Raw genomic sequence first — 26936 nt, forward strand, 5'->3', positions numbered from 1 at the left:
ACTGGAGTGTTTGAGATAAAGGCGATTGGCGAGGGGAGCAGCAACAGTGTGCGGGCGACAAGGGTGAGCGACGGGGGGAACCAACAGGTGTGTGTGTATGTGTGTGGTGGGGAGGGACAACGGGTTCACAACTCAATGTCACTGGCATGCATGGAAATCTTCTGTGGGAGCCCGCACCGGCAGCGGAAAATACCACCCCTTTGGGCATACCACCGAAGGGGTTCAAAGTTGCTCTTTAACAAAAATGTACTCTTTGCACAAACTCTTTTTTTCAGGACTGTTGGGGAGTTCAAAGGAAATCTCCTCTTTTACACAGCAGCTGATTGGCTTCCACTTTAGCTTTGCTTTATCATCTCACCACCAGGCTTAATACATCTGCCCTTATGCTTCAAGTGAAGATAAACTCCCCATTTTGTCGCATGCGCACGCAATTTTATATCAGGGCGTATTGGAATACTGTCTATATTAAGAGAACTTGTATAGTAATGTTTTCGCCGTGGAGGGTGTATTTTCAATATGAGGTTTGTCAGCAGAATAACAGCCAATAGAGGTGCAGCCGCAGTGTAATTGCGATGCACAGTTACTGCACCGGCCCCACACGCTCCGTGCAGTCCCTCGGGTCAGAAAGAGTCCAGAAGGTTGTGCAGCTGCCACAGGCCATGCCCCAGAATTAAATGCTGGGGAATGCACAGCTCTTAATGGCAAATTTGGTATAACACAAGTACAGAGAGAAGCTAAAAACAGCTTGGCCTCCCTCAGCCCTGCGTACCCATCGGGGGCTAATGTACATTAAATGTATACCAAATTGCACGGGTGTCAGGTTCACTCTATTAATACCCCATCAGTGATTTACTATTCTCTGTATCTGCCCTTGGGTAAAACTTATTGCTCATCAAGTTTCTCCAAGACAGAAATGTTACAACCTGGGTGGTTTATGTGACATACAACGCAGGAAAATGTGACATACATGTAGCGCTTTTTCCAGATGTATATGTCGCTGCCTCGTAACTCAGACTCTGGGGAAGAGGCGACAAACTGTTTATAGTCCAGAAAGATGGCAAACACGTAGCGCAACCATGAAGCCAAATTATATATATATATATATATATATATATATATATATATATATATATATGTGTGTATATACAGTATATACTATTAAGAAAATTGTGCGTTTCTGTGCATGTTCGCGATAAACTCGAGAACTACTCAACAGATTTTGATCAGGTTTGTACTGAAATGTTTGTGAGATCCTCAAGGTAACACCGGCTGTGAATCATCTTGCTACATTGTTAATTGCGGAATAAAGGCTTCAAATAATCTCTGTTGGGCATCCCCTGTCATTTAGGAAAACATTTATATTGCGGCCAAAGGTATTAAAAGAAATCCCTCACTGACTGGTGTCCTGGCATGTGAGTAAACTACAAAAAATGGATGAATAAAATGTACAGTATCATTGATAAAATTAACAATTACTCTGCAACAAGTGTTAGTGCTTTGGTATTGATTGCGAAACGAACGTACTGTAGTGTTAAAGGGAAGGAAAATGAAAAAGGGAATTCTGTATGCAGTATGTATATATTGTAATTGAAATCATGGTTCCCTTTAAGAGAGCTGTGAATGTTTTCAGGATAAGATAAATGTGTTGGAAGCTGCATTTGTGCCATGATGTGTGTCGTATGTACGATGGGCTTAATTCAGGTCTGTACTCTAGGCTGCGTATGTTTGCAGCTTAGCGAACAGGTAAACGCCACCCGGCCGAACACTTGCCGCCCCCCCCCCCCCCCAGCTGCGTGAATCCCCTCTATAAAATACGACGTGATGTGTTCGCTAACACGTCCCCTCGCATGTGAGAGAAATATTTTGATTGCCGCACACCATCAAACTATTTTTCTCCCCTTCGGTAATAAAAGTCAGTTTAGACTTTTAATTCCGCCCGCTATCCGCCGTCAGCCGCCCACCCCAAGCACGCATCGCCGTGCCTGATTTTGGAGGAAAACTCCCAGCCTTTTTATGAGGATTCCCATACAATGGTGCGCATTCCCCTGCTGGTGCCCCCTGCCCACCCCTTCCCATTCGCTCCTGGGGTTTTCACAAGCGCAAGTGCAAACCCCCGAACATCGGGGACAAATTTGGACCCAAACGAAAGCGTCTGAATCAGCCCCAATGCACATACATGTTATGTGTTGGTGGAGTGGAATGCGCAGTGGTCGGGCTAACGGCCCAGCTGTTCGGATTAGCAGGTGGTCGGGTCGTCCTGAAAATGAGAAAGATCCGCCTGAGTTTCACCAAGACTAAAGATTGTGTTGCTCTGTGTGACTTGTGTTGTGACACTACACGGAATGGAAAAGGTCATCAGTAAATTAGTACATTACAAACTCCTATATTATATAACATATTCCTATATTCCCGCAGGCGGCTGTCTCTTATCGTACAATACAGCTTCCCGCTCCCAGCCGTGAACCCTGGGAAGGCTGGAATCCCCCCTAGAACCTGAGCTTTTCTGCAGATGAAATGTTTCCTAGGCGTCATGTACACCCGGCAATAGCCATAACATTATAGTCACATATCATGGCCATTTAGCAGTGACAATTCTATGCATGCACAGCTGCGGGACCCACTGCCGGCTTAACCGTATTCTCATGAGCCTTCACACATTCCACACTAGTCACTTGCCTACTAAGTGCCGGTGCGGCAGCCTTGCAGGTGGCTCCTGGCCTGTCATAACCTCTGTGGCCTTTGTGATGTCACCCTTGCAGAGGACTGTAACCTTTCACTGTGACTGAGAACCTTTTACCGGGGACTCTTTTCACAGCGGCCTGCACCGAGCAAGCTGCCTGCCATTGGTAGATCCATTATAGCTGTCCATCAGCCATTATGCTGGCAGGAGCATGGGTGCAATGTTATGTAACGTGTTAGCAGAACTCCTGCAGGGTGACATCACAAAGGCCGGAGAGGTCATGTCAGTTACTATAATGACCTAGGGAGAGTATACAATGCCCTCACTGTCTTCTAATTCTGGACACCTCCATCTATGCAGCTACATTTCTGCTACTAGCCGGCACCTGTCCATGGGGTCAGTCACCCAGATGCTCTGTACTGTGTTATTGGCTGTAGCGAGACACAAGAGACCATTTATGCCTTTACTTTTTCCTTAATACTAAGGGGCTTCTTCCACTACCAGAGGCGCCTTATGAGAGGAGCAGACTCTGATTGGGCCCCCTCCAGCAGCGCAGTAGACTCTGGCATTGTGCATACGCATGTCTCCGGGAACATGGTGCCCGCACCCGCGGCTACCAGTACAAGCCCGATCAGATCACAATGTCATGTATCTTACCTTCAGCTGCAGCTCTCTGTATCTCTTGGACATGCGGATCAATAACTTCTCATCATTTATCACCGCCGGCTTCTCCTGGTAGAACTGCACCATGGCCTCCGCTGCCTCGGTGTACGCCATTTCTAGAAATGCCTGTAATCGTGTGCGGAATAAGAGAAAGTCCCTTATCTATTCCGTGATGGCAGCATCCAGCAGTTACGCCCTAAGCAGATCCCTACCAGTAACTCGCTCGGCTGTGTGTATTCAAGTAAACGCCGCCACGCTGACCGCACCCTCCTCTAGACACTGCTGATCCGCTATATCATAACCGCCTATACGCCCTGAATGGCCAGGAGGCACCTGAAAATCAGGTCCACCTCCCAGGCCCCCGAGAAAGGTGATCAAGTCCCCCACAATCCCAACAGTTTCCTGCACAATCCCCCGCTCTCGGCGTCATCGTGCCCCGCCCTTGCCATGCCTGTAATACCAGCACCGTGCAGCGGGGCATGGAAATGAGTGGCCACCCCCCCCCAGCCACCTTCATTGAACTCCAGCCCCAATCGCATCACACACACGCCCCCGGCTCCGCCCCCTGCTTCCCGAGCTCGCTGCCTTCTCCCGGAGATGGCAGCCTAAAAGTCGGCAACCATGGGCAAAACAGAGCTACATAAAACAGATATATAGTCAATAGGTCAACCCAAGATGGCAGACACACACAAGGTCAATGGAGTCAAAAGTTGAAAAAATTCAACAATTTATTAAAAACTTGTGTTGAAAATTTGTGTGTTGACAGTTGTCATGTTGACCTTTTTAACATGACAATTTTTTGTACGTGTTGATTGGGCTTTGCAGATGATTTACCACCATATATGTTTAATAACTATGCCCCTTTGTGTGGTACCCGCTGGGCACTGATTTCTGCATTTCCTCCAAAAATCCCTGATACTTTTTTATTTTAAATCCATCCATTTCCTACTCCCTCCATCCCGGGGGAACATTACCTGGTTGGTTGATTTCATCAGGATGTAGTTCGTGACCTTCCCAAAGGGTAATCCCAAATTAACCACATCGTTCTCATTGCAGCTTCCTTCAGGGAGGTTACAGATATGGACCACTCGCCCCTCAGATGATTTCCTCTGTGCAAACTGGGGAGACAAATGGGATAAATGTATCATTTATGTTACCAAATGATTCCACCATCCGCAAACAGTAAAACCCTCCGAATCTGGGATAATACACCCGAGTCATTGTTTATTGTCACTGATCAGATAAAGGTGACAGGCCAATAGCAGTGGCTGAATAAGGTGATTCACTACAAATAATGCAATGATAGGATACAGCATTATTTCGAGGGGCCCTGTGCTCTGGATTTAAACCTTAGGTATATGGGGTCACCTGGTCGTGGTAGGTGGGCCTATTTTTTTGGGCTCAGAATGATGCTAAGACCCTCAATTGTTAAATTACAGAGTGTATTATAATTGAGCTGATTAGTGCCCAGAGAGGTGCATCTGCATTCTGTCTTTTATCTGTGTGGCACTACAAGTTATTACTCAGTATCGTTCATAGGCTGGCACTGAATGCCAGGTGCGCCCACCACAGAGGACAGAAGCCAGCACTGCGGTCATCTGGGGGTTATCATGTAAATTGACACCCAGATGAAGGCAGAGGGGTCTCCTCTTACCTCCTTCTGTGCATTCTTCGCTTCCAGAAACTCTCATCTTTTTTGGAAACCATATTGTCTCTGTGAGTTATAAGTGGCAGCGGGTGCATTACATGGTGCGCCGCAGTTTTCACAGCATTACACCCATCATATATCATCATGTAACACTAGACCAACTGTCTGCTAGAGTATCTGACACAGAGAAACACATTAAACCCGGGAGAGGTGTCAGGACACACACCACAAATGACTTCGCTATGTGTCATATATATTTTTATATTAAACGTACTGCTCCCTACTGTCCCACAGCCACCGCCCAATCAGAGAAGACACACACACAGACGTCCCCGTGACTGCGTTTTGCGCAGGTATTTCTCTGCTGGCAGAAACGTGGCTTGGAATAACAAAAGCCGCTGTGCGTTGTCCACATTTATTCTGAATAAGTGTCAGCAGCCGCTCGTGAGGCCGGGGGATATAACGCTGGATGGGTGACAAGTTTGTGCTAAGCCCCCCCACTACAGCTTTCCTGGACAGGACAGAGGCACTTGTGTGACTTCGAGAGAGATCAAGGAACTGAACTCCGGGATAACTGACGGAAGATGAGCACTTTGTCTTTGCAGAAGTGATCTCCAGAGATCTCTCACGGGTTGGAGATTTCTGTTCAGTGAGCAGCATGTGATGTGGCAGCTACCAATCTCTTTTCTCATTTATGACCAGTTATTTATATAGCGCACACATATTCCATAGCGCTGTACAGAGAATATTTAAACAATCACATCAGTCCCTGCCCCACTGGAGTTTACAATCAATGCGCCTAATTTACGTTGGTTCGGTTGCTTACCGAACGTTGAAATCCCCCCCCCCCCTCATGTACTATTTACATACAATTCTTACTATCTACATTCAATCCTCACTATATAGTCATTGCTGCCCTGTCTATTTGGCTTTTCGATTTCAGCCGAAATTTGGCCTTTGCTTCAGATTTTAAAAACAAATGCAACAATAAAGAAATAAAGGTTCCACCGCGCCGATTCTCCTGACTCCTCCCCCTCCCCCGGGGCTCACAGTGATCTGTTAGGGTGCCCAGAATTAATACATGTTTACAGTAGCCACCGCCGGCTTCTCAGGTTTCCCGGCACTGTTACAATGTCTCAGCCTAACCTGATGACAAAACATATCCCGCTCACACCGAAACGCTACACTTTCTGACGGACTGGAGAAGGCCGGAACATACTAAAAAATGTGACCTTCTGACGCTTTAGCCCGGGCTCCTGGTGATATTGAGTTGCAGAGAACAAGACAACCACTGTGCTGCTGACATGCAGCAATGCTGCTCTACGCCTGCTCTGTGCAGTGCCAACATCTCTGCCGGAGATTGACGTAAAGAGACATTGTCCTAATAGATTTGGGAGCCAGTAAAATGGACGTGACGCCAGATTTCCAGTAGTTTCTGCAGGAAGGGTTCAGAGTGTGAGAACTGCACCAAGCAATCACAGACTTGTAACACTCCGAGTCCCACTGCGCAGTGGTCGGGTACATTGCTGCCAACACCAGGTTCCATCGATCAGCACCTTAAACCAATTAGGCTGCGTACGCATAGCCAAGCTGCGGCCATACCACCTGGTTAGTGTCGGTCAGTCCGCAATGGTCACTCACCATGTATCAGGCCCTGCACGGTTAGCAGCAGACATGAGGCTCACTCCAGGACAGACAGAAAATGGAATAGCGGCTTGCGAATTCCGCAGATCACAGGATAAGGATGTCCTCCTCGTCGTGAAGGCAAGATGTTTATTGCTCCCAGGGTCTTATAAATGTCTAAGTCTGTCACTAAAGGTGCTAAGGTTCACAGCACGTAGCACAATTCGACGTACACATTCATACGCTCGCATGCCCCCTTTTTATCCTGCTGTTACCCAAAAATCCACAGGGGGTAATTCCACCAACCAATCTTGCTCTCTCATAAAATATAAATAAATGCAGCTTACATTTCAAAGGAACAGAACCGTCTTCTCCCAAACCAGTTTGCATTCATAAAACAGTCTGATTTAGAATATACTGTCTCTCATAAATGTTACAGGGAATTCTTGAAAACCAAACAAATTCAAAGGAAGTGCTTGCCAGCCCCGCGATCAGACCCCCTCCCCCTCCCCACCTCATTACTGCATATAAACAACAATACCTCATTCCTGCATATAAACAACAACACCTCATTCCTACATATAAACAATACCTCATTCCTACATATAAACAATACTTCATTCCTGCATATACACAACAATACCTCATTCCTGCATATAAACAACACCTCAATCCTACATATAAACAATACCTCATTCCTGCATAAACACAACAATACCTCATTCCTGCATATAGACAACAATACCTCATTCCTGCATATAAACAACAATACCTCATTCCTGCATATAATCAACAATAACTCATTCCTGCATATAAACAACACCTCATTCCTGCATATAAACAATACTTAATTCCTGCATATACACAACAATACCTCATTCCTGGATATACACAACAATACCTCATTCCTGCATATAAACAACAATACCTCATTCCTGCATATAAACAACAATACCTCATTCCTGCATATAATCAACAATACCTCATTCCTGCATATAAACAACAATACCTCATTCATGCATATAATCAACAATACCTCATCCCTGCATATAAACAACAATACCTCATGCCTGCATATAAACACCAATACCTCATTCCTACATATAAACAACAATACATCATTCCTGCATATAAACACCAATACCTCATTCCTACATATAAACAACAATACCTTATTCCTGCATATACACAACAATACCTCATTCCTACATATAAACAACAATACCTCATTCCTGCACATAAACAACAATACCTCATTCCTGCATATAAACACCAATACCTCATTCCTACATATAAACAACACCTCATTCCTACATATAAACAATACCTCATTCCTGCATAAACACAACAATACCTCATTCCTGCATATAGACAACAATACCTCATTCCTGCATATAAACAACAATACCTCATTCCTGCATATAATCAACAATAACTCATTCCTGCATATAAACAACACCTCATTCCTGCATATAAACAATACTTAATTCCTGCATATACACAACAATACCTCATTCCTGGATATACACAACAATACCTCATTCCTACATATAAACAACAATACCTCATTCCTGCACATAAACAACAATACCTCATTCCTGCATATAAACACCAATACCTCATTCCTACATATAAACACCAATACCTCATTCATACATATAAACAACAATACCTCATTCCTGCATATAAACAACAATACCTCATTCCTGCATATAAACACCAACACCTCATTCCTGCATAAAAACAACAAAACTTCATTCTTGCATATAAACAACAATATCTCATTCCTGCATATAAATAACAATACATCATTCCCTTCATATAAACAACAATACCTCATTCCTGCATATAAACAACAATACCTCATTCCTGCATATAAACAACAATACCTCATATAAACAACAATATCTCATTCCTGCATATAAACAACAATACCTCATTCCTACATATAAACAACAATACCTCATTCCTGCATATAAACAACAATACCTCATTCCTGCATATAAACAACAATACCTCATTCCTGCATATAAATAACAATACATCATTCCCTTCATATAAACAACAATACCTCATTCCTGCATATAAACAACAATACCTCATTCCTGCATATAAACAACAATACCTCATTTCTGCATATAAACAACAATACCTCAATCCTGCATATAAATAACAATACATCATTCCCTTCATATAAACAACAATACCTCATTCCTGCATATAAACAACAATACCTCATTCCTGCATATAAACAACAATACCTCATTCCTGCATATAAACAACAATACCTCATTTCTGCATATAAATAACAATACATCATTCCCTTCATATAAACAACAATACCTCATTCCTGCATATAAACAACAATACCTCATTCCTGCATATAAACAACAATACCTCATTCCTGCATATAAACAACAATACCTCTTTCCTACATATAAACAACAATACCTCATTCCTGCATATACACAACAATACCTCATTCCTGCATATAAACAACAATACCTCATTCCTGCATATAAACAACAATACCTCATTCCTGCATATAATCAACAATACCTCATTCCTGCATATAAACAACAATACCTCATTCCTGCATATAAACAACAATACCTCATTCCTGCATATAAACAACAATACCTCATTCCTGCATATACACAACAATACCTCATTCTTGCGTATAAACAACAATACCTCATTCCTGCGTATAAACAACAATACCTCATTCCTGCACATAAACAACAATACCTCATTCCTGCACATAAACACCAATACCTCATTCCTACGTATAAACAACAATACCTCATTCCTACGTATAAACAACAATACCTCATTCCTACATATAAACAACAACACCTCATTCCTGCATATACACAACAATACCTCGTCCCTGCATATAAACAACAATACCTCATTCCTGCATATAAACAACAATACCTCATTCCTTCATATAAACAACAATACCTCATTCCTACATATAAACAACAATACTTCATTCCTGCATATAAACAACACCTCATTCCTGCATATAAACAATACCTCATTCCTGCAAATACACAACAATACCTCTTTCCTGCATATACACAACAATACCTCATTCCTGCATATAAACAACAATACTTCATTCTTGCATATATACAACAATACCTCATTCCTGCATATAAACAACAATACCTCATTCCTGCATATAAACAACAAAACTTCGTTCTTGCATATAAACAACAATACCTCATTCCTGCACATAAACAACAATACTTCATTCTTGCACAAAAACAACAATACCTCATCCCTGCACATTAACAACAATACCTCATTCATGCACATAAAAAACAATACCTCATTCCTGCATGTAAACAACAATACTTCATTCTTGCATATAAACAACAATACCTCATACCTGCATATAAATAACAATACATCATTCCTGCATATAAACAACAATACCTCATTCCTGAATATAAACAATACCTCATTCCTGAATATAAATAACAATACATCATTCCCTTCATATAAACAACAATACCTCATTCCTGCATATAAACAACAATACCTCATTCCTGCATATAAACAACAATACCTCATTCCTGCATATAAACAACAGTACCTCATTCCTGCATATAAATAACAATACATCATTCCCTTCATATAAACAACAATACCTCATTCCTGCATATAAACAATACCTCAATCCTGCATATAAACAACAATACCTCATTCCTGCATATAAACAACAATACCTCATTCCTACATATAAACAACAATACCTCATTCCCTTCATATAAACAACAATACCTCATTCCCTTCATATAAACAACAATACCTCATTCCCTGCATATAAACAACAATACCTCATTCCTACATAGAAACAACAATACCTCATTCCTGCATGTACACAACAATGCCTCATTCCTGCATATAAATAACAATACCTCATTCCTGCACATAAACAACAATACCTCATTCCCTTCATATAAACAACAATACCTCATTCCTGCATATAAACAACATGGCATGGCGGCAGATAGTCGCGCCCATGGGAACGCCCAGAGTTCCCATGGTAATCGGGCTGTGGTGTTGGTGCCGAGGGTGCACGCAAATCTAAGTGTCCATTGAATGAGGAGTGCAGTAAGGTGGCTGCTGCTGTTATAGCCCCCTATCAAAAATGGATGTTTATTTTAAACATCCATTCACAGGCCCTGCGTGCGAACACACGCTGCGAGGGGGGGTGGTGGTGTGGTTGGCCCGGCATTCGCGGGGTTTGGTGGACTCGCAGGGCAGCGAATTTGCACTAGGATCAGGCTTTGCTGCTGGACCTACTGTATCTGTATAGAGGCTGTGAGGCAAATGGCTGTGTTGTCTATTGTTTGCTGATCACATTATATACAGTAGGAGGAATGCTCAGTATATCCCAGGGGTCCGGCGATGATCATAACAGCAGTAGCCACCTTACTGCACTCCTCCGTGCTGACAGGTATCCTGACATCTGTGCAAACATTCAGGAACTCCTCGCCAGGAACTTCAAATGGTCTTAGCACCCGGCTTAGAGGGACATGGAAGGATCGCCACTGTCTTGGCTGGGACAGTAACGTCTGTGCTTTTTATTACAGTCCTGCACTGTAATACTGCACACCCCTGACTTCCTGCAGTAGGAAGCACATAACCCCCAGCCCTCTCTCTGGTACATGTATCAGCGGTCCCCAAGCACAGCGCTCACATCCATCGTCATCCCGCTGTGTAGATGTTGTCACATCATGTCAGCTCAACTCCTAACTCCTGTTACCTAACGCAGAGACGATGTGTCTCCAGGCAGCAGACAGGATCACCTGGTAATTCAGCGACATACGTTATTATTATCATCCTGGTGCCACAAGGGATGAGCAGCGCCCAGTTACAGAGTGTATAAACAGATAGGAGAATCAGTGCGTTACCGTTCAAGACAATATAGTACAGTACAGAGTATATAACTTTACCTCAGCAAACAACACTGACATAAGTATCGGGGAGGCAGAACATGAGAGGGATTAGATGCCATTGCAGGGAGTATGGGGTACAAGATGGTTTAAATAAGAGAAGGAAAAGCATGAGGAGAGAGGGCCCTGCTCGTGACATCTTACATTCGAAGTGGGAGGGGCAGACAGACTGGGGTGATACGGATGGGGTAGACAGTGAACGTGGAACAGAGGGTTAGGGTGAGACGTGACTGGGTTTATGGAAAATGAAGAAAGTTACAAATAAAAAACTAATTCAAAGATTTGTACACAAGTAAGTATTATCATCAGGCACAAGAAGGAGTCTCAACATACATATAAATACATATAAATATACATTTATAATTTAATGCTGGCAGCCGTTTCGGGTAACCCCCCTGATGTACCAAAGATGGGGGTTTCCCAAAATATCTGTCGGCATTATAGTACTGATTCAGATGAATCGATAGTGTCAGCTGTTTTACGAGAAGAATTGTTATGAAGTGTGCCCTGTAGCAGCTGGACTTTGTCACCATCTGTCTTGGATAAACCCTCATTCCATACACACCGGTGACAACTACAGTATACTGTACTATCACAGCTGGCTAATAGGGCAGGGTAATTACCTTAGCACCAATGGGTTGTCCAGAATAGGGTACCCCAGAAGGAAGGAATGAGGCAGCCGCTGTCAGAGGAGCGTACAACTGATCAATATCTGATGCAATTCCTGGGGAATAAGACTGGCGTTAATAATGATGCGGTGCGAGGACAGTATAGCGAAAATTCATTTGGCGCACAGAAAAAAGGTGGTGTTACCGTAGTAACCAATTTGTCATTTTCTAGCACAGCTTAGGTGTTTGCAGGGTGTTTGCGAGGATTACCCCAGCATTTCCGCTTGTCAGCTTATAAGGACACTTACCAGGCCCCTGTCGTGATTCCCTCTACTGGGATGCCAGCGTCGGCATTATAGGGGTGATTCAGGTTGGCTTGATATGCGCATTTGGTCCAGGGAACAATTTTGCAGGCCTGCGCATGCATATTGGCGAAAATATGTTGGGTGCGCCCAGGAAACCACTGGGCGTCCCCATGCGATTTGAAGCCTGCACGGGGCGGGTGGTTGACATCACATGACATCAGCTCCCGCCCCAAAATAGTCCATGTCCAAGTCAGTCTACAATGATTTTTATTTGTGAACGAGTAAAACAATAATTCAATGGTTGAATTATTCAAGGACCATCAAATGATTTTTTCGCTCATTCGGCCACATGCGAATGGAGGTGTAAGCGTACCCATCAATTCGAATGCAAGCAAGGACTTTCTTGTGCGGCGTTTACCGGCTTGCTAAGCAGCTTAGCGAGCTGGTCTGAATTAGGTCCTATGTCTGCCGATCATCCACAAGTATCACAGATGGCATTGCCTAATATAAACCTATGGGATTGTTTCTGCAACAATTCCTGAAAGGGATCTAATAGGATCCCTCCCAGTGTCGCCCGTGTGCAGGTCATAAACACGGAAATCCTGACACAGTTGGCGTAAAGCCGCTCACCTTCATTGTTCATGGCGTGAAAGTCGGAATTCACAGAGCAGGGTAATATCCCATCAGAGGAGTTGGGCGCACACTTTATTCCAGCGCTGAAAATACAACAGGAAACGGAAATGAGCTCGGTCCTGGCACAGACAAGACACGGGGTGGAGCGGGGACTCACACTCACCTCTCTGAGTATGACATCACATTCTGCATATGCATCCTGCCTTTAATGTGCAGGTCCCAATCCTGTGTAGGTACAGGGAACAAAGACAGAAGGTAAAGCCATGGAACTGTTGTGCCGGTAATAAGTGGGACATAATGCCATCAAGCCCCACAGCCTATTCATTGTTATAAGCCTGTTATTATACAGCCAAGAGTAAGCAAATTACTTCTGGGGGCATATTTACTAAAGACACCCCCCCCCCCCCCCCCCATGTCCATTTCAAGTGAATGTAAATTCATCTAAATCAATGTTGTGCTTCCAGTGCTACAACACACACATTTACTAACATACCTGACATTAACAAACATTACTAATATCGTAACATTTACTGATATTACTAACATTTAAAATATTACTAATATTTACCAACATTGCTAACATTTACTGACACAACTAGTTTTTTTGTTACATTATTAACATTTACAAACATTACTAACACTACTAACATTTACTATTATTACTAGCATTTCCTAACATTACTAACATTTACTAACATTACTAGCATTAATTAACATTATTAACATTTACTGACATTATTAACATCTACTAATATAACAAGCATTACTAACACTACTAACAATTACTAATATTACCATTTACTAACATTACTAGAATTTATTAGCATTACTAACATTCACAAACATCACTAACATTATTAACAGTTAAAAATATTACTAACATTAATATTTACTAACATTACAAACATTACTAACATTTACTAACATTACCAACATTTACTAACATTAATAGCATTTAATAACATTACTAACTTTTACAAACATTATGAAAATTTACTAAGATTACAAACAATACTAAACATTTACAAACATTACAGTAACTTTTACTAGCATTTACAAATATTTCAAAATCATTGAAAATCATGTTAGTAAGGGAATACAATATAGCTCCTAAGGGCTTGGAAAAATACTCTGTTAAAAATGATATAATAGAAATAAATCTCAAAAATATTGGCCTGATTCAGTAAAGAACACAAAAGTGCTAAAATCGCTAATTGCCAATTTTAGCACTTCTGTGCGAGCTCTTAAAGTGCGGTTGCATTGCGAAAAATGCAAACATAGCCCAAAGGATGATGATAGCGATGGTTAGGCATTGCGGGAGTGGTGACAGAGCATTGGGGGAGGGCATGGTCTGGACAACGCAGGAGTGTCCAGACCGCTTGCAGGGCGGGCCATGGTGGCATGAAGTCACACGCAGCCATTGTGACCCAAAAGTTGGCAGCCCAAAAAATGTGCAATCACGTTTTTGAAATCGCATTGCAGGGTGCCCCCCCCCCAAAAAAGCTGACCCCAGGAGTTGTAGTTTTGAGAATCCTCACAAAACTACAACTCAACAATTGTAATTTCCACACTGCTTAAACGATTAAACTGATATTACCGTGTATTTGTAATAAATTATATTTTATTTTTAATATGGAATATATTGCTCTCTTTTTAGATTATTTTATTTTATTGCATCGGAACTATGTAAAAACCGGACCCGGACTACACCCGGACCGCCGAACAGGACATCAAAATCTGCAGTCCGGAGCTTGAAATGTCCGGTCCGGGGGGGGGGTGTCCCATCCGGGGCGTGTCTTGTCCGGGGGGGGGGGGGGGGTCCCTGTGATATCTATCACCAGGGACATGGGGAAGGGGAGACTACAGCCTTCCTGTGTGGCCTGGACCATCCAGGTTTATTCTCCCCCTCCTCCACTCCCTGCTTGCATCTTTAGTAAACTAGCTCTCAGGGGTCTGGGAATAAGCTCTACGTCCCAGCCACAATATGTGCACCAACCTTAGAACTGGCCTCACCTACAGCGCAGAGTGTAATGAGCGTTTGGTCTTTTAAAGGCTCTTCAAGGAACTAATGAACTGCAGAGTCATCACACTCTGTCCTGGTCCGAGGCCTGCCCAACTAGGTAGCAGCTGACGTGCTGCGCAGACAAGGAGTCAACAGGTTAAGGCACAAAGAGGGTAAAGGTCAGGACAGACGGATAGTGCAAGCTCAGAAACTACACCCCTACAGTCATAGAACACTGGGCCTGTCAGACACAGGCCGCTTGGTATCAAGTAGTCAGTCAGCGACATGATAGCAGCTGCAGAAAGGCAGCAACATGATAAGTCAGCTACCAGTAGTCTCATAGGATCCTATAATATAACAAATTAACAGCAAAGACACAGAATGTGCCCTGAGACTACGTTCTCCGAATCCTGTCTTTCTGGAAAAAGGCAATATCACTTCAACCTGCCTGGTACAGCACCGACCCGCCCCGGGTCCAGGCCGCAGGAGTTATAAACATGAGTGGTCCGGATCAAGAGAGAGTCTCTTCTGCCCTTTCCTGTCAATCAAATACAATAACCTTTCAAGTGACGTCTTCAGAATTTGTTTTGCTAGCTGAGATCTATGAGGACCAGACGAGACTCTGATTAATTCAGAAGATTAAAGGAAAACAGAAGTAACGCAGAAGCAAGTGTGTAAAATTAGCTGGAACGTGGCGGGACTCATACTATTGTTATCGTTTATTTATATGGCGCCACAAGGGTTCCACAGCGCCTGGAATAATAACCCAACACATGGCGAGTGTACACATCCAGTTGCATGCTAATGCAGGGATTTGCGCGGTGGGGCGGCATTCAACTGCTCGCTATACTGTGAATACACACACCCTAGAAATCAGTTCTGAATCAGGCCCTTTTTTAACGAGGTGGGAAACCCCTGTCCTACACGATAACAGGACATATTATACAAGCCATCTGCCAGGACTCTGAAGGGTGGCAGATTGGTGAGAACGCTGGTAGAAGGAAGAGATGGCCATGTGAGGGAACTTTATTTTGGGCACGTCCAGCAAACAGGCCGACATGTGATCTGTTCCATCCTCCCTTAAATTGGGGCACTAATAAGTTATGGTGATAAATTCCGCTGTAGTCGTTCTATCGGGGATGACCAGAGAGTGAGACGCTCAGGGCAAAGGTCAGCAGCGACAAAAGGTTGGCTTAGGGGAACCTTAGAGGTGTTGATAGACGTATTCGGGGAGAGATCAGTGACATATGCCCATTAGAAATTTGGGATATTCAGCCCCTGAGCTGAACCTTAAACATACTAATGGGGTCAGTGCCCCCATCCGAAGCTCCTCTCCATTCCCCCAAACCAAGTCCACAGATCACCTCTCCTGATGCAGGAAAAACAAATCATTTGTGCAAAACAAACCCCAGGGTGACTCTTGCCAAATTGATCCTGTTGAGATTAGGAGTGACTTTACACCAATTAAAGAGGCATCTTCTTCAAGGAAGGCAGCCAGGGTGATGTCAGGATGGTTTAGCATGATCCCTGCAGGACTGGTCTGGTTGATACAACAGTTACAGACGTGTCCTCATATGTACAGCACTGCTGCGGTTGCACCAAATGGCCCCACTCAGCGCGCCAGGTCCCGTTCTAGTATTGTGTGACTTTTTTGCAAAAAATGACTCTTAATTGCAACACTATGCAAATAGGACACTCAGGGAGACTATGAGGGTAGCCAGCTCAGTAAGGCGGGGGCAGGGCCACTGACGGGAGTGAAAAGGGGCAGGGCGGAGCCACAGGAGGGGAGCGTGGTCAGAGCGACCACTTGGGGGAGTGGTCACAGCATACATGTCATTTTAGCCACGCCCCCTTGTGAGTCCTAGTTACATTAAATTAAGATGCATTTTCAGCCACACAGACGCCTGACGTGACGTAACAACTTGGGGCAAATTTACTAAAACCTTTCAAAAATGAAAAGGTGATGTTGCAAATAGCAATCAGCCACATTCGGTCTGTCAATTTGTAGGATGCAACGGACAGATAGACAAAATCTTATTCCAGGTCCTGTAAGTGACTGTTTTGATAATCATTTATGTACCATTTAATTGGGTGCTGTGGAACCCTTGTGACGCCATATAAAGAAAGGATAATAATAATCTGATTGGTTGTGTGACAAGGAATCAGAGCCGGCCCTAGGCATAGGCAAACTAGGCAAATGCCTAGGGAATTTGGAAAGCCTAGGGGCACCAGCAGCTTCTGCTGATTAAAATGATATGCAGCATGCCTATATTCTGTGTGTGAGTGAGGCTGTATCTGCATATGAAATAGTGTATTCATGGAAATCACTGTAACATAGCATTCCGTATGCAGGTACAGCCACAGTCGCTCACAGAATATAGGCATGCCACATATCATTTTAATCATCGGAAGCTCTTTGTGTGTCCTGGTCATAACAATGCAAATAAGCCGAATTTTCTGCAAAAAAGGCCCCCAACGTTAGCAGAACTGGCCAGGAGCTGCATGGCCTATTGAGACAAGATGTATGAGGAAACATCTGTATCCAAGCAGAGGCAGCGGTCACAGTGTTAGCGGCTGTGCGAGTGCTGTTTGCGGGTGGGTGGGTTGGTTGTGCAATAGTATTCGGCATATGTGTAAGGGGCATTATGTGTGTCATGTATAAATGCATTAATAATGTGCAGCAGCAGCTGCAGCAGCTCTTCTCCTCTGCCCAGCACACACTGCTTTGTGCTGGGTTGCAGTGTGGCCATGGAGGTGCTTAAAATACAATATTTTCTCAGGATTTTTTTCTAAGGGTATAATGTGAATAATGTGAGGAGTAATATATATAAGGTAACGTGGTACTACTGTGTGATGTAACGTGAATAAGGGACACCATCGCATGATATAATGTGAATAAAGTTGCACTACTGTGTGGCATAATTTTAATTGGGGGTACTATTGTGTGGCCATGCCCCTTCCCAGCAAGAACACACCCTGTTTGGGCTGCGCACCGAATGTGTGCACTGTTTCTATTTAAAATATTGAGGGTAGGAGCACCAAAATGATGACTGCTATGATGAGGGTTGATGGTGCTGGGAAAGGGGAGCAGGGTCAGAGGCGGAACTAGTGGCGGTGCTAGGGGGCACCAGCCAAAATCTTGCCTAGGGCGTCATTTAGGCTAGGGCCGGCTCTGCAAGCAATCACAGACTACATCTTATCCAGTGTATATGATTCCTTGTCCCATCTAGTGCCTGAACAGGACACATCTCAGCTGGAATCTACTCACAGCAGAGAGCGTTGGGTAAACAGAATATCAGGTCCACAGTGTAGGCAAGTATTGTTGCGGCATTGCAGCATACAGGTGTCACAGCATAGAACAGGCTCCACAGTATGTTCCAGTGATCCCTACTGTAGCCCACACCCTGGCCTATCACCTGGGCAGCTATCCCAACATCAGGAGCAATGACCCCCTGCCCTGGAAACACTTATATCAGGAGAGCGCAGGTGCTGCTAATCAGCCCAACCCTGATCACATCAGCTTCCCTGCTGCTGCTACTGCCCTAAACATGGACTGGACCCTGTACATTACCTTCATGTGGAAGTATGCTGTACATGCCACAGTTGCTATGGGCAACGTCACTATTTTTCTTTTTAGAGCTTTAGTGAATGTACCCCCTGATAGACATGACTGATAACAGTCTTGTGTGATACAAGCGGTACTACAGATATGGATGTTACTTTAGCTCTCTCCAATGCTTAGTACATCTGTCCCACAGACTGTCTCATGACATGCCGAATGGTTGTTACTTTATCTCTCCACAAGCAATGCCAAATCTGACCCTAATCGTCTTTCTCCTCAATATCACTGAACACCGGATCTGAAAGCGGATGCATAGAACGTCAGGGAAATAGACTGATACCAGACGTCACAAAGAAGAGGGGGCAGTATGTAATAAAGTATAAAAACCTATCAGCTAATCTGAATATTAAGACCGGAGAGAGGCCTGGAGATCAGACGGCCAAACGCGTGGGCGAAATGAGTTTACCTTGATCAAGACAAATGTCAATACACCAGAGAACCCAAGGAGAGACCTTGTCTAGATCTCCAAATGATGTTGAGAAAGTGACTAATCACTAGAACATCATGGATGGGAGCACGATAGAGAGGGCACAGTGCCTGCCCCGTCCTGGGGTAATGTGATGCCCCAGCTCATCAGTACTCTGGATACTGGTGGCAGGGCTGTAACTAGGGTGGTGTGGACGGTGCCCTGTGGCTGGAGGATCGGCTGCATCCACCTGAGATCACTCCCTGCAGTGTAGGTAATTGGGTGAAAAGTCACCTCCTCATCTCCAGTACACTACTGATAGTGGAGCCAGCTGGGCCTGACCAGTAGACATGCTGGGCAGGCATTGATCCTCTTTTTGTATCCTCTATAGACAAACAGCCGACGCAGGCAGCGGGGTCTACAGCCTGAGCAAGCTATTAATGGATGTAGTTAGTGCACCCACCTTACTGCTGCTACAAGAAGGAAACAAGATTGACCGTATAACACCTGCTAGACAGCAGCTGCCAATACATAGATCAGGAGACAGTAGGACCTCACACAGATGGAGACAGGCCAAGGATGAGGACAGGTAGCACAGGCTAAGGGTCAGGGAACTGAGACAGGACAGTCAGCAATCAGTGGGCACATAGACGGACCAGGAGACAGTAGGACCTCACACAGATGGAGACAGGCCAAGGATAAGGACAGGTAGCACAGGCGAAGGGTCAGGGAACTGAGACAGGACAGTCAGCAATCAGACAGTGGGCACAGAGACGGACCAGGAGACAGTAGGACCTCACAAAGATGGAGGCAGGCCAAGGAAGAGGACAGGTAGCACAGGCTAAGGGTCAGGGAACTGAGACAGGTCAGTCAGTAATCAGACAGTGGGCACAGAGACGGACCAGGAGACAGTAGGACCTCACACAGATGGAGACAGGCCAAGGATGAGGACAGGTAGCACAGGCTAAGGGTCAGGGAACTGAGACAGGACAGTCAGCAATCAGACAGTGGGCACAGAGACAGACCAGGAGACAGTAGGACCTCACACAGATGGAGGCAGGCCAAGGATAAGGACAGGTAGCACAGGCTAAGGGTCAGGGAACTGAGACAGGACAGTCAGTAATCAGTGGGCACAGAGACGGACCAGGAGACAGTAGGACCTCACACAGATGGAGACAGGCCAAGGATAAGGACAGGTAGCACAGGCGAAGGGTCAGGGAACTGAGACAGGACAGTCAGCAATCAGACAGTGGGCACAGAGACGGACCAGGAGACAGTAGGACCTCACACAGATGGAGACAGGCCAAGGATGAGGACAGGTAGCACAGGCTAAGGGTCAGGGAACTGAGACAGGACAGTCAGCAATCAGACAGTGGGCACAGAGACAGACCAGGAGACAGTAGGACCTCACACAGATGGAGGCAGGCCAAGGATAAGGACAGGTAGCACAGGCTAAGGGTAAGGGAACTGAGAGAGGACAGTCAGCAATCAGACAGTGGTCACAGAGATGGACCAGGAGACAGTACGACCTCACACAGATGGAGACAGGCCAAGGATAAGGGCAGGTAGCACAGGCTAAGGGTCAGGGAACTGAGACAGGACAGTCATCAATCAGACAGTGGGCACAGAGAAGGCCAGGAATAGGTTGGGTCAGTAATAGGGAGTCACATGGTCCTTATTGGGGTAATGCCAAAATAGATAAAATATCTGCTGTTCTTGCGCTTTTTCAGACCAGCCTGAATCACCCATAAAAGGTGCACTCCTAATACTGCACTGTCACTGTCTACGCTGTGCCCATGCCACTCGCACAGAGCACCGCTATACTCACTGACACTGACTGGCTACGCTGTGCCCATGCCACCCGCACAGGGCGACGCTATACTCACTGACAGTGACTGGCTATGCTGTGCCCATGCCACCCGCACACGGTGATGCTATACTCACTGACAGTGACTGGCTACACTGTACCCATGCCACCCACACAGGGCGACGCTATACTCACTGACAGTGACTGGCTACGCTGTGCCCATGCCACCCACACAGGGCAACGCTATACTCACTGACAATGACTGGCTACGCTGTGCCCATGCCACCCACACAGGGCGCCGCTATACTCACTGACAGTGACTGGCTACGCTGTGCCCATGTCACCCACACAGGGCGACGCTATACTCACTGACAGTGACTGGCTACTCTGTGCCCATGTCACCCACACAGGGCGACGCTATACTCACTGACAGTGACTGGCTACGCTGTGCCCATGCCACCCACACAGGGCGACGCTATACTCACTGACAGTGACTGGCTACTCTGTGCCCATGTCACCCACACAGGGCGACGCTATACTCACTGACAGTGACTGGCTACGCTGTGCCCATGCCACCCACACAAAGCGACGCTATACTTACTGACAGTGACTGGCTACGCTGTAACGCTATACTCACTGACAGTGACTGGCTACGCTGTGCCCATGTCACCCACACAGGGCGATGCTATACTCACTGACAGTGACTGGCTACGCTGTGCCCATGCCACCCACACAGGGCGACGCTATACTTACTGACAGTGACTGGCTACGCTGTGCCCATGCCACCCGCACAGAGCAACGCTATACTCACTGAAGTAACTGGCTACTCTGTGCCCATGCCACCCACACAGAGCGACGCTATACTCACTTACAGTGACTGGCTATGCTGTGCCCATGCCACCCACACAGGGCGATGCTATACTCACTGACAGTAACTGGCTACACTGTGCCCATACCACCCACACAGGGTGACGCTATACTCACTGACAGTGACTGGCTACGCTGTGCCCATGCCACCCACACAGGGCCACGCTATACTCACTGACAGTGACTGGCTACGCTGTGCCCATGCTGCCCACACAGGGCGACGCTATACTAACTGACAGTGACTGGCTACGCTGTGCCCATGCCACCCGTACACATGGCGACGCTATACTCACTGACAGTGACTGGCTACGCTGTGCCCATGCCACCCACACAGGGCGACACTATACTCACTGACAGTGACTGGCTACACTGTGCCCATGCCACCCACACAAAGCGACGCTATACTCACTGACAGTGACTGGCTACGCTGTGCCCATGCCACCCACACAGAGCGACGCTATACTCACTTACAGTGACTGGCTACGCTGTAACGCTATACTCACTGACAGTGACTGGCTACGCTGTGCCCATGCCACCCACACAGGGCGACGCTATACTCACTGACAGTAACTGGCTACGCTGTGCCCATGTCACCCACACAGGGCGATGCTATACTCACTGACAGTGACTGGCTACGCTGTGCCCATGTCACCCACACAGGGCGATGCTATACTCACTGACAGTGACTGGCTACGCTGTGCCCATGCCACCCACACAGGGCGACGCTATACTCACTAACAGTGACTGGCTACGCTGTGCCCATGCCACCCGCACAGAGCAATGCTATACTCACTGAAGTAACTGGCTACTCTGTGCCCATGCCACCCACACAGGGCGACGCTATACTCACTGACAGTAACTGGCTACACTGTGCCCATACCACCCACACAGGGCGACGCTATCCTCACTGACAGTGACTGGCTACGCTGTGCCCATGCCACCCACACAGGGCGACGCTATACTCACTGACAGTGACTGGCCACGCTGTGCCCATGCTGCCCACACAGGGCGATGCTATACTCACTGACAGTGACTGGCTATGCTGTGCCCATGCCACCCGTACACATGGTGACGCTATACTCACTGACAGTGACTGGCTATGCTGTGCCCATGCCACCCACACAGGGCGACGCTATACTCACTGACAGTGACTGGCTACGCTGTGCCCATACCACCCACACAGGGCGCCGCTATACTCACTGACAGTGACTGGCTACGCTGTGCCCATGCTGCCCACACAGGGCGATGCTATACTCACTGACCGTGACTGGCTACGCTGTGCCCATGGCACCCACACAGGGTGCCGCTATACTCACTGACAGTGACTGGCTACGCTGTGCCCATGCCACCCACACAGGGTGCCGCTATACTGACTGACAGTGACTGGCTACACTGTGCCTATACCACCCACACAGGGTGACGCTATACTCACTGACAGTGACTGGCTACTCTGTGCCCATGCCACCCACACAGGGCGACGCTATACTCACTGACAGTGACTGGATACGCTGTGCCCATGCCACCCACACAGAGCGACGCTATACTCACTGACAGTGACTGGCTACACTGTGCCCATGCCACCCGCACAGGGCGACGCTATACTCACTGACAGTGACTGGCTACGCTGTGCCCATGCCACCCACACAAAGCGACGCTATACTCACTGACAGTGACTGGCTACGCTATGCCCATGCCACCCACACAGGGCGACGCTATACTCACTGACAGTGACTGACTACGCTGTGCCCATGCCACCCGCACAGAGCACCGCTATACTCACTGACACTGACTGGCTACGCTGTGCCCATGCCACCCACACAGGGTGACGCTATACTCACTGACAGTGACTGGCTACTCTGTGCCCATGCCACCCACACAGGGTGACGCTATACTCACTGACAGTGACTGGCTACACTGTGCCCATGCCACCCGCACAGGGCGACGCTATACTCACTGACAGTGACTGGCTACGCTGTGCCCATGCCACCCACACAAAGCGACGCTATACTCACTGACAGTGACTGGCTACGCTATGCCCATGCCACCCACACAGGGCGACGCTATACTCACTGACAGTGACTGACTACGCTGTGCCCATGCCACCCGCACAGAGCACCGCTATACTCACTGACACTGACTGGCTACGCTGTGCCCATGCCACCCACACAGGGTGACGCTATACTCACTGACAGTGACTGGCTACTCTGTGCCCATGCCACCCACACAGGGCGACGCTATACTTACTGACAGTGACTGGCTACACTGTGCCCATGGCACCCACACAGGGTGCCGCTATACTCACTGACAGTGACTGGCTACACTGTGCCCATGCCACCCGCACAGGGCGATGCTATACTCACTGACAGTGACTGGCTACGCTGTGCCCATGCCACCCACACAAAGCGACGCTATACTCACTGACAGTGACTGGCTACGCTATGCCCATGCCACCCACACAGGGTGCCGCTATACTCACTGACAGTGACTGGCTACGCTATGCCCATGCCACCCACACAGGGCGACGCTATACTCACTGACAGTGACTGACTACGCTGTGCCCATGCCACCCACACAGGGCGGCGCTATACTCACTGACAGTGACTGGCTACGCTGTGCCCATGCCACCCACACAGGGCGACGCTATACTCACTGACAGTGACTGGCTACGCTGTGCCCATGCCACCCACACAGGGCGACGCTATACTCACTGACAGTGACTGGCTACGCTGTGCCCATGCCACCCACACAGGGCGATGCTATACTCACTGACAGTGACTGGCTACGCTGTGCCCATGCCCCACACAGGGCGACGCTATACTCACTGAATGTGCCTGACTTAATACCCGGCTTTTCACACCCTGCACTAATTAGTGCCACCTCCTGACACATTGCTGACCACACTCCATGTTCCCCGCTCTGAGCTGGGTTAAGCTGCGAGAAATCTAATGAGGTTTCTGGATTATTTTACACGCAGAACGTAACGTCCCGCCGATCCGTAGTCATATTATTACTGGGGGTGGATTATTGCGTCAACCAGAATTCTAAGTCAACTTCGTACGGTAGACATGCAATACATCAACGAGGTCAAAAGGTCAACCTGAAAAAGGGCAGGCATCATAAAAGATTGACAGGTACAAAAAGGTTGATAGAAGCAAACTGTTGACATAGAAATGGTCGTCAAAAAACTGCTGACATAGAAATGGTCGACAAAAAAGGTCATTTTGCATGTAAACTAAATGAATGGAAACATGTAACCCTCACCGCAATTTGGGCATTAACGTTGGGTTACTATTCCAAGTCATCGGCCTAATTCAGTAAGGATCGCGAACTAGAGAAAAAGCATATTGCCTGCGATCATAACACCACCACCCAGACAGAAAGGATAACCACCGCCCAGACAGAAAGGATAACCACCGCCCAGACAGAAAGGATAACCACCACTTGCAAAATACCAAATGCCTTCGCAGATCAAAACAAATAAAATAACGGGAAAAAAGTGTTGGTCATTTCTGTGTCGATCATTATCATATCGACCATAACAAACTGTCGCTAAGTACTGACCACCATTTACACTTCAAACTATTTCTCATCTCGACCATTTGTATCTGTCGACCTGACCATCTCCACCTCTAATACGGAACCCATTATTATATGCATGCACATATACTGGGGAGGGGGTGTAATTTCTACACGCAAACACAAAGTATACATTAATGTTACATAAGTATATAATAATGATGATGATTAATAATACAGGTCGAGTCTCCCTTATCCGTGTATTCCAAAAACCGAAATATTCCGAAAACCGTGTTTTTTTAAAAAAAAATTTTGAATTATTTTTAAATTTTTGATACTTACCTCATCCCCCGATGTCCACGGCAGCCTTCAGGATCCTCTTCAGCGGCAACGCCGGTCCCATGGGTGCATTGTGCGAATGCGTGGGCGTGCTGATGATGTCACCGGTGTGTCTGCGAACTCGCACAATGCACCCCTGTGACCGGAGATGCCGCTGAAGAGAATCCTGAAGGCCGCCGTGGATGCCGGGGGACCATCGGGGCACCACCAGGGGACCAGCTAAGTATGAAAAAGAAAAATATTCCAAAATCCGCAAAAATCCCTTATCCAAAAACGATGTGGTCCCCAGCATTTCGGGTGAGGGATACTCAATCTGTAATAATAATATTTTATTTATGTATTTTGCTGTGTGAGGGTGGGAGGCAAAGTGCTTTGTCCCCACTACGTAGTAAGTGTGAGCTGACACTCGCAGATTATAAGTGAGTGTGCGCTCAGACAAGCCAGATGTATCAAGCTTCAAAAAGCGATAGTGGAGAGTGATATTGTGTGTACACACGGTGCCATGCGATGCGATCCCAGCGCGGTCAGATTACATCTGGATCGCACCGCATGGCGCATGCGATCTGCACACAACTTTGACTATATAGCGCATATAGTCTTTCTGCTTGCTATACGTGAAGGCGCATCGGGATCGCATCGGGATAGCAAGGGTTAAAAACCCATACGATCTGCATGCGATCCCAATGAGATTTTGACTATATAGTCAAAATCTCATGCAGATTGTACCCGTGTGTACACACCAATAGACCACCAGCCGGCCAGCTCCTAACTGACATTTTTCAACCCCAACCTATAAAGTGGCATTTAGGAGCCAACTGTTTATCACTCTCCACTCTATCACTTTTTGAAGCTTGATACATCTGGCCCAAGGACTACGCACAAGTGCACGCTGATAGCCGACACTCCCCTGCCGGCAGCCGACATCAGATCATTTCCCTGCGCTACCTATCAGCCATTTACTGGAATGTGGGGGCACGGAGCCAAGTTTATAAGATGACACGGACCCTTGTGATCCCGGAGAGGCATTCTGATTACATGAGGACTAATGAGGCACGCATAGGATGCGCCAAGTTTCGGGTTAGACCAGGGTCAGACTGACATTGGCTGCTTCATATACAAGCAGTTGCTCCCGAATGTCAACGCCTCTGGATTATATCAACGATACTTTTAAGTCTGACATCTCTCTGGCCGAGTGTGGGGGGATTATCTGTGCGTAGAGCCGCGCACGCTATATCACACACACTACA

The 26936-nt window shown here is 46.4% G+C and overlaps 1 protein-coding gene across 2 annotated transcripts in view; it reads right to left on the bottom strand.

Moving 5' to 3' along the window:
* Nucleotides 1-26936, bottom strand: part of RBM20 (RNA binding motif protein 20) — a 216305-nt gene that overhangs the window by 39666 nt on the left and 149703 nt on the right. For both annotated transcript variants that reach the window (XM_083149840.1, XM_083149841.1), the window contains exons 3-7: nucleotides 13294-13355; nucleotides 13128-13213; nucleotides 12208-12308; nucleotides 4318-4461; nucleotides 3338-3469 (exon numbers count right to left, since the gene is read on the bottom strand). In XM_083149840.1, the coding sequence (XP_083005966.1) occupies nucleotides 3338-3469; nucleotides 4318-4461; nucleotides 12208-12308; nucleotides 13128-13213; nucleotides 13294-13355 (525 nt within the window). The remainder of the gene's footprint in view (nucleotides 1-3337; nucleotides 3470-4317; nucleotides 4462-12207; nucleotides 12309-13127; nucleotides 13214-13293; nucleotides 13356-26936) is intronic.

Source organism: Crinia signifera, chromosome 6 (assembly GCF_055691185.1).
Source record: "Crinia signifera chromosome 6, ASM5569118v1, whole genome shotgun sequence".
Lineage (NCBI taxonomy): Eukaryota > Metazoa > Chordata > Amphibia > Anura > Myobatrachidae > Crinia > Crinia signifera.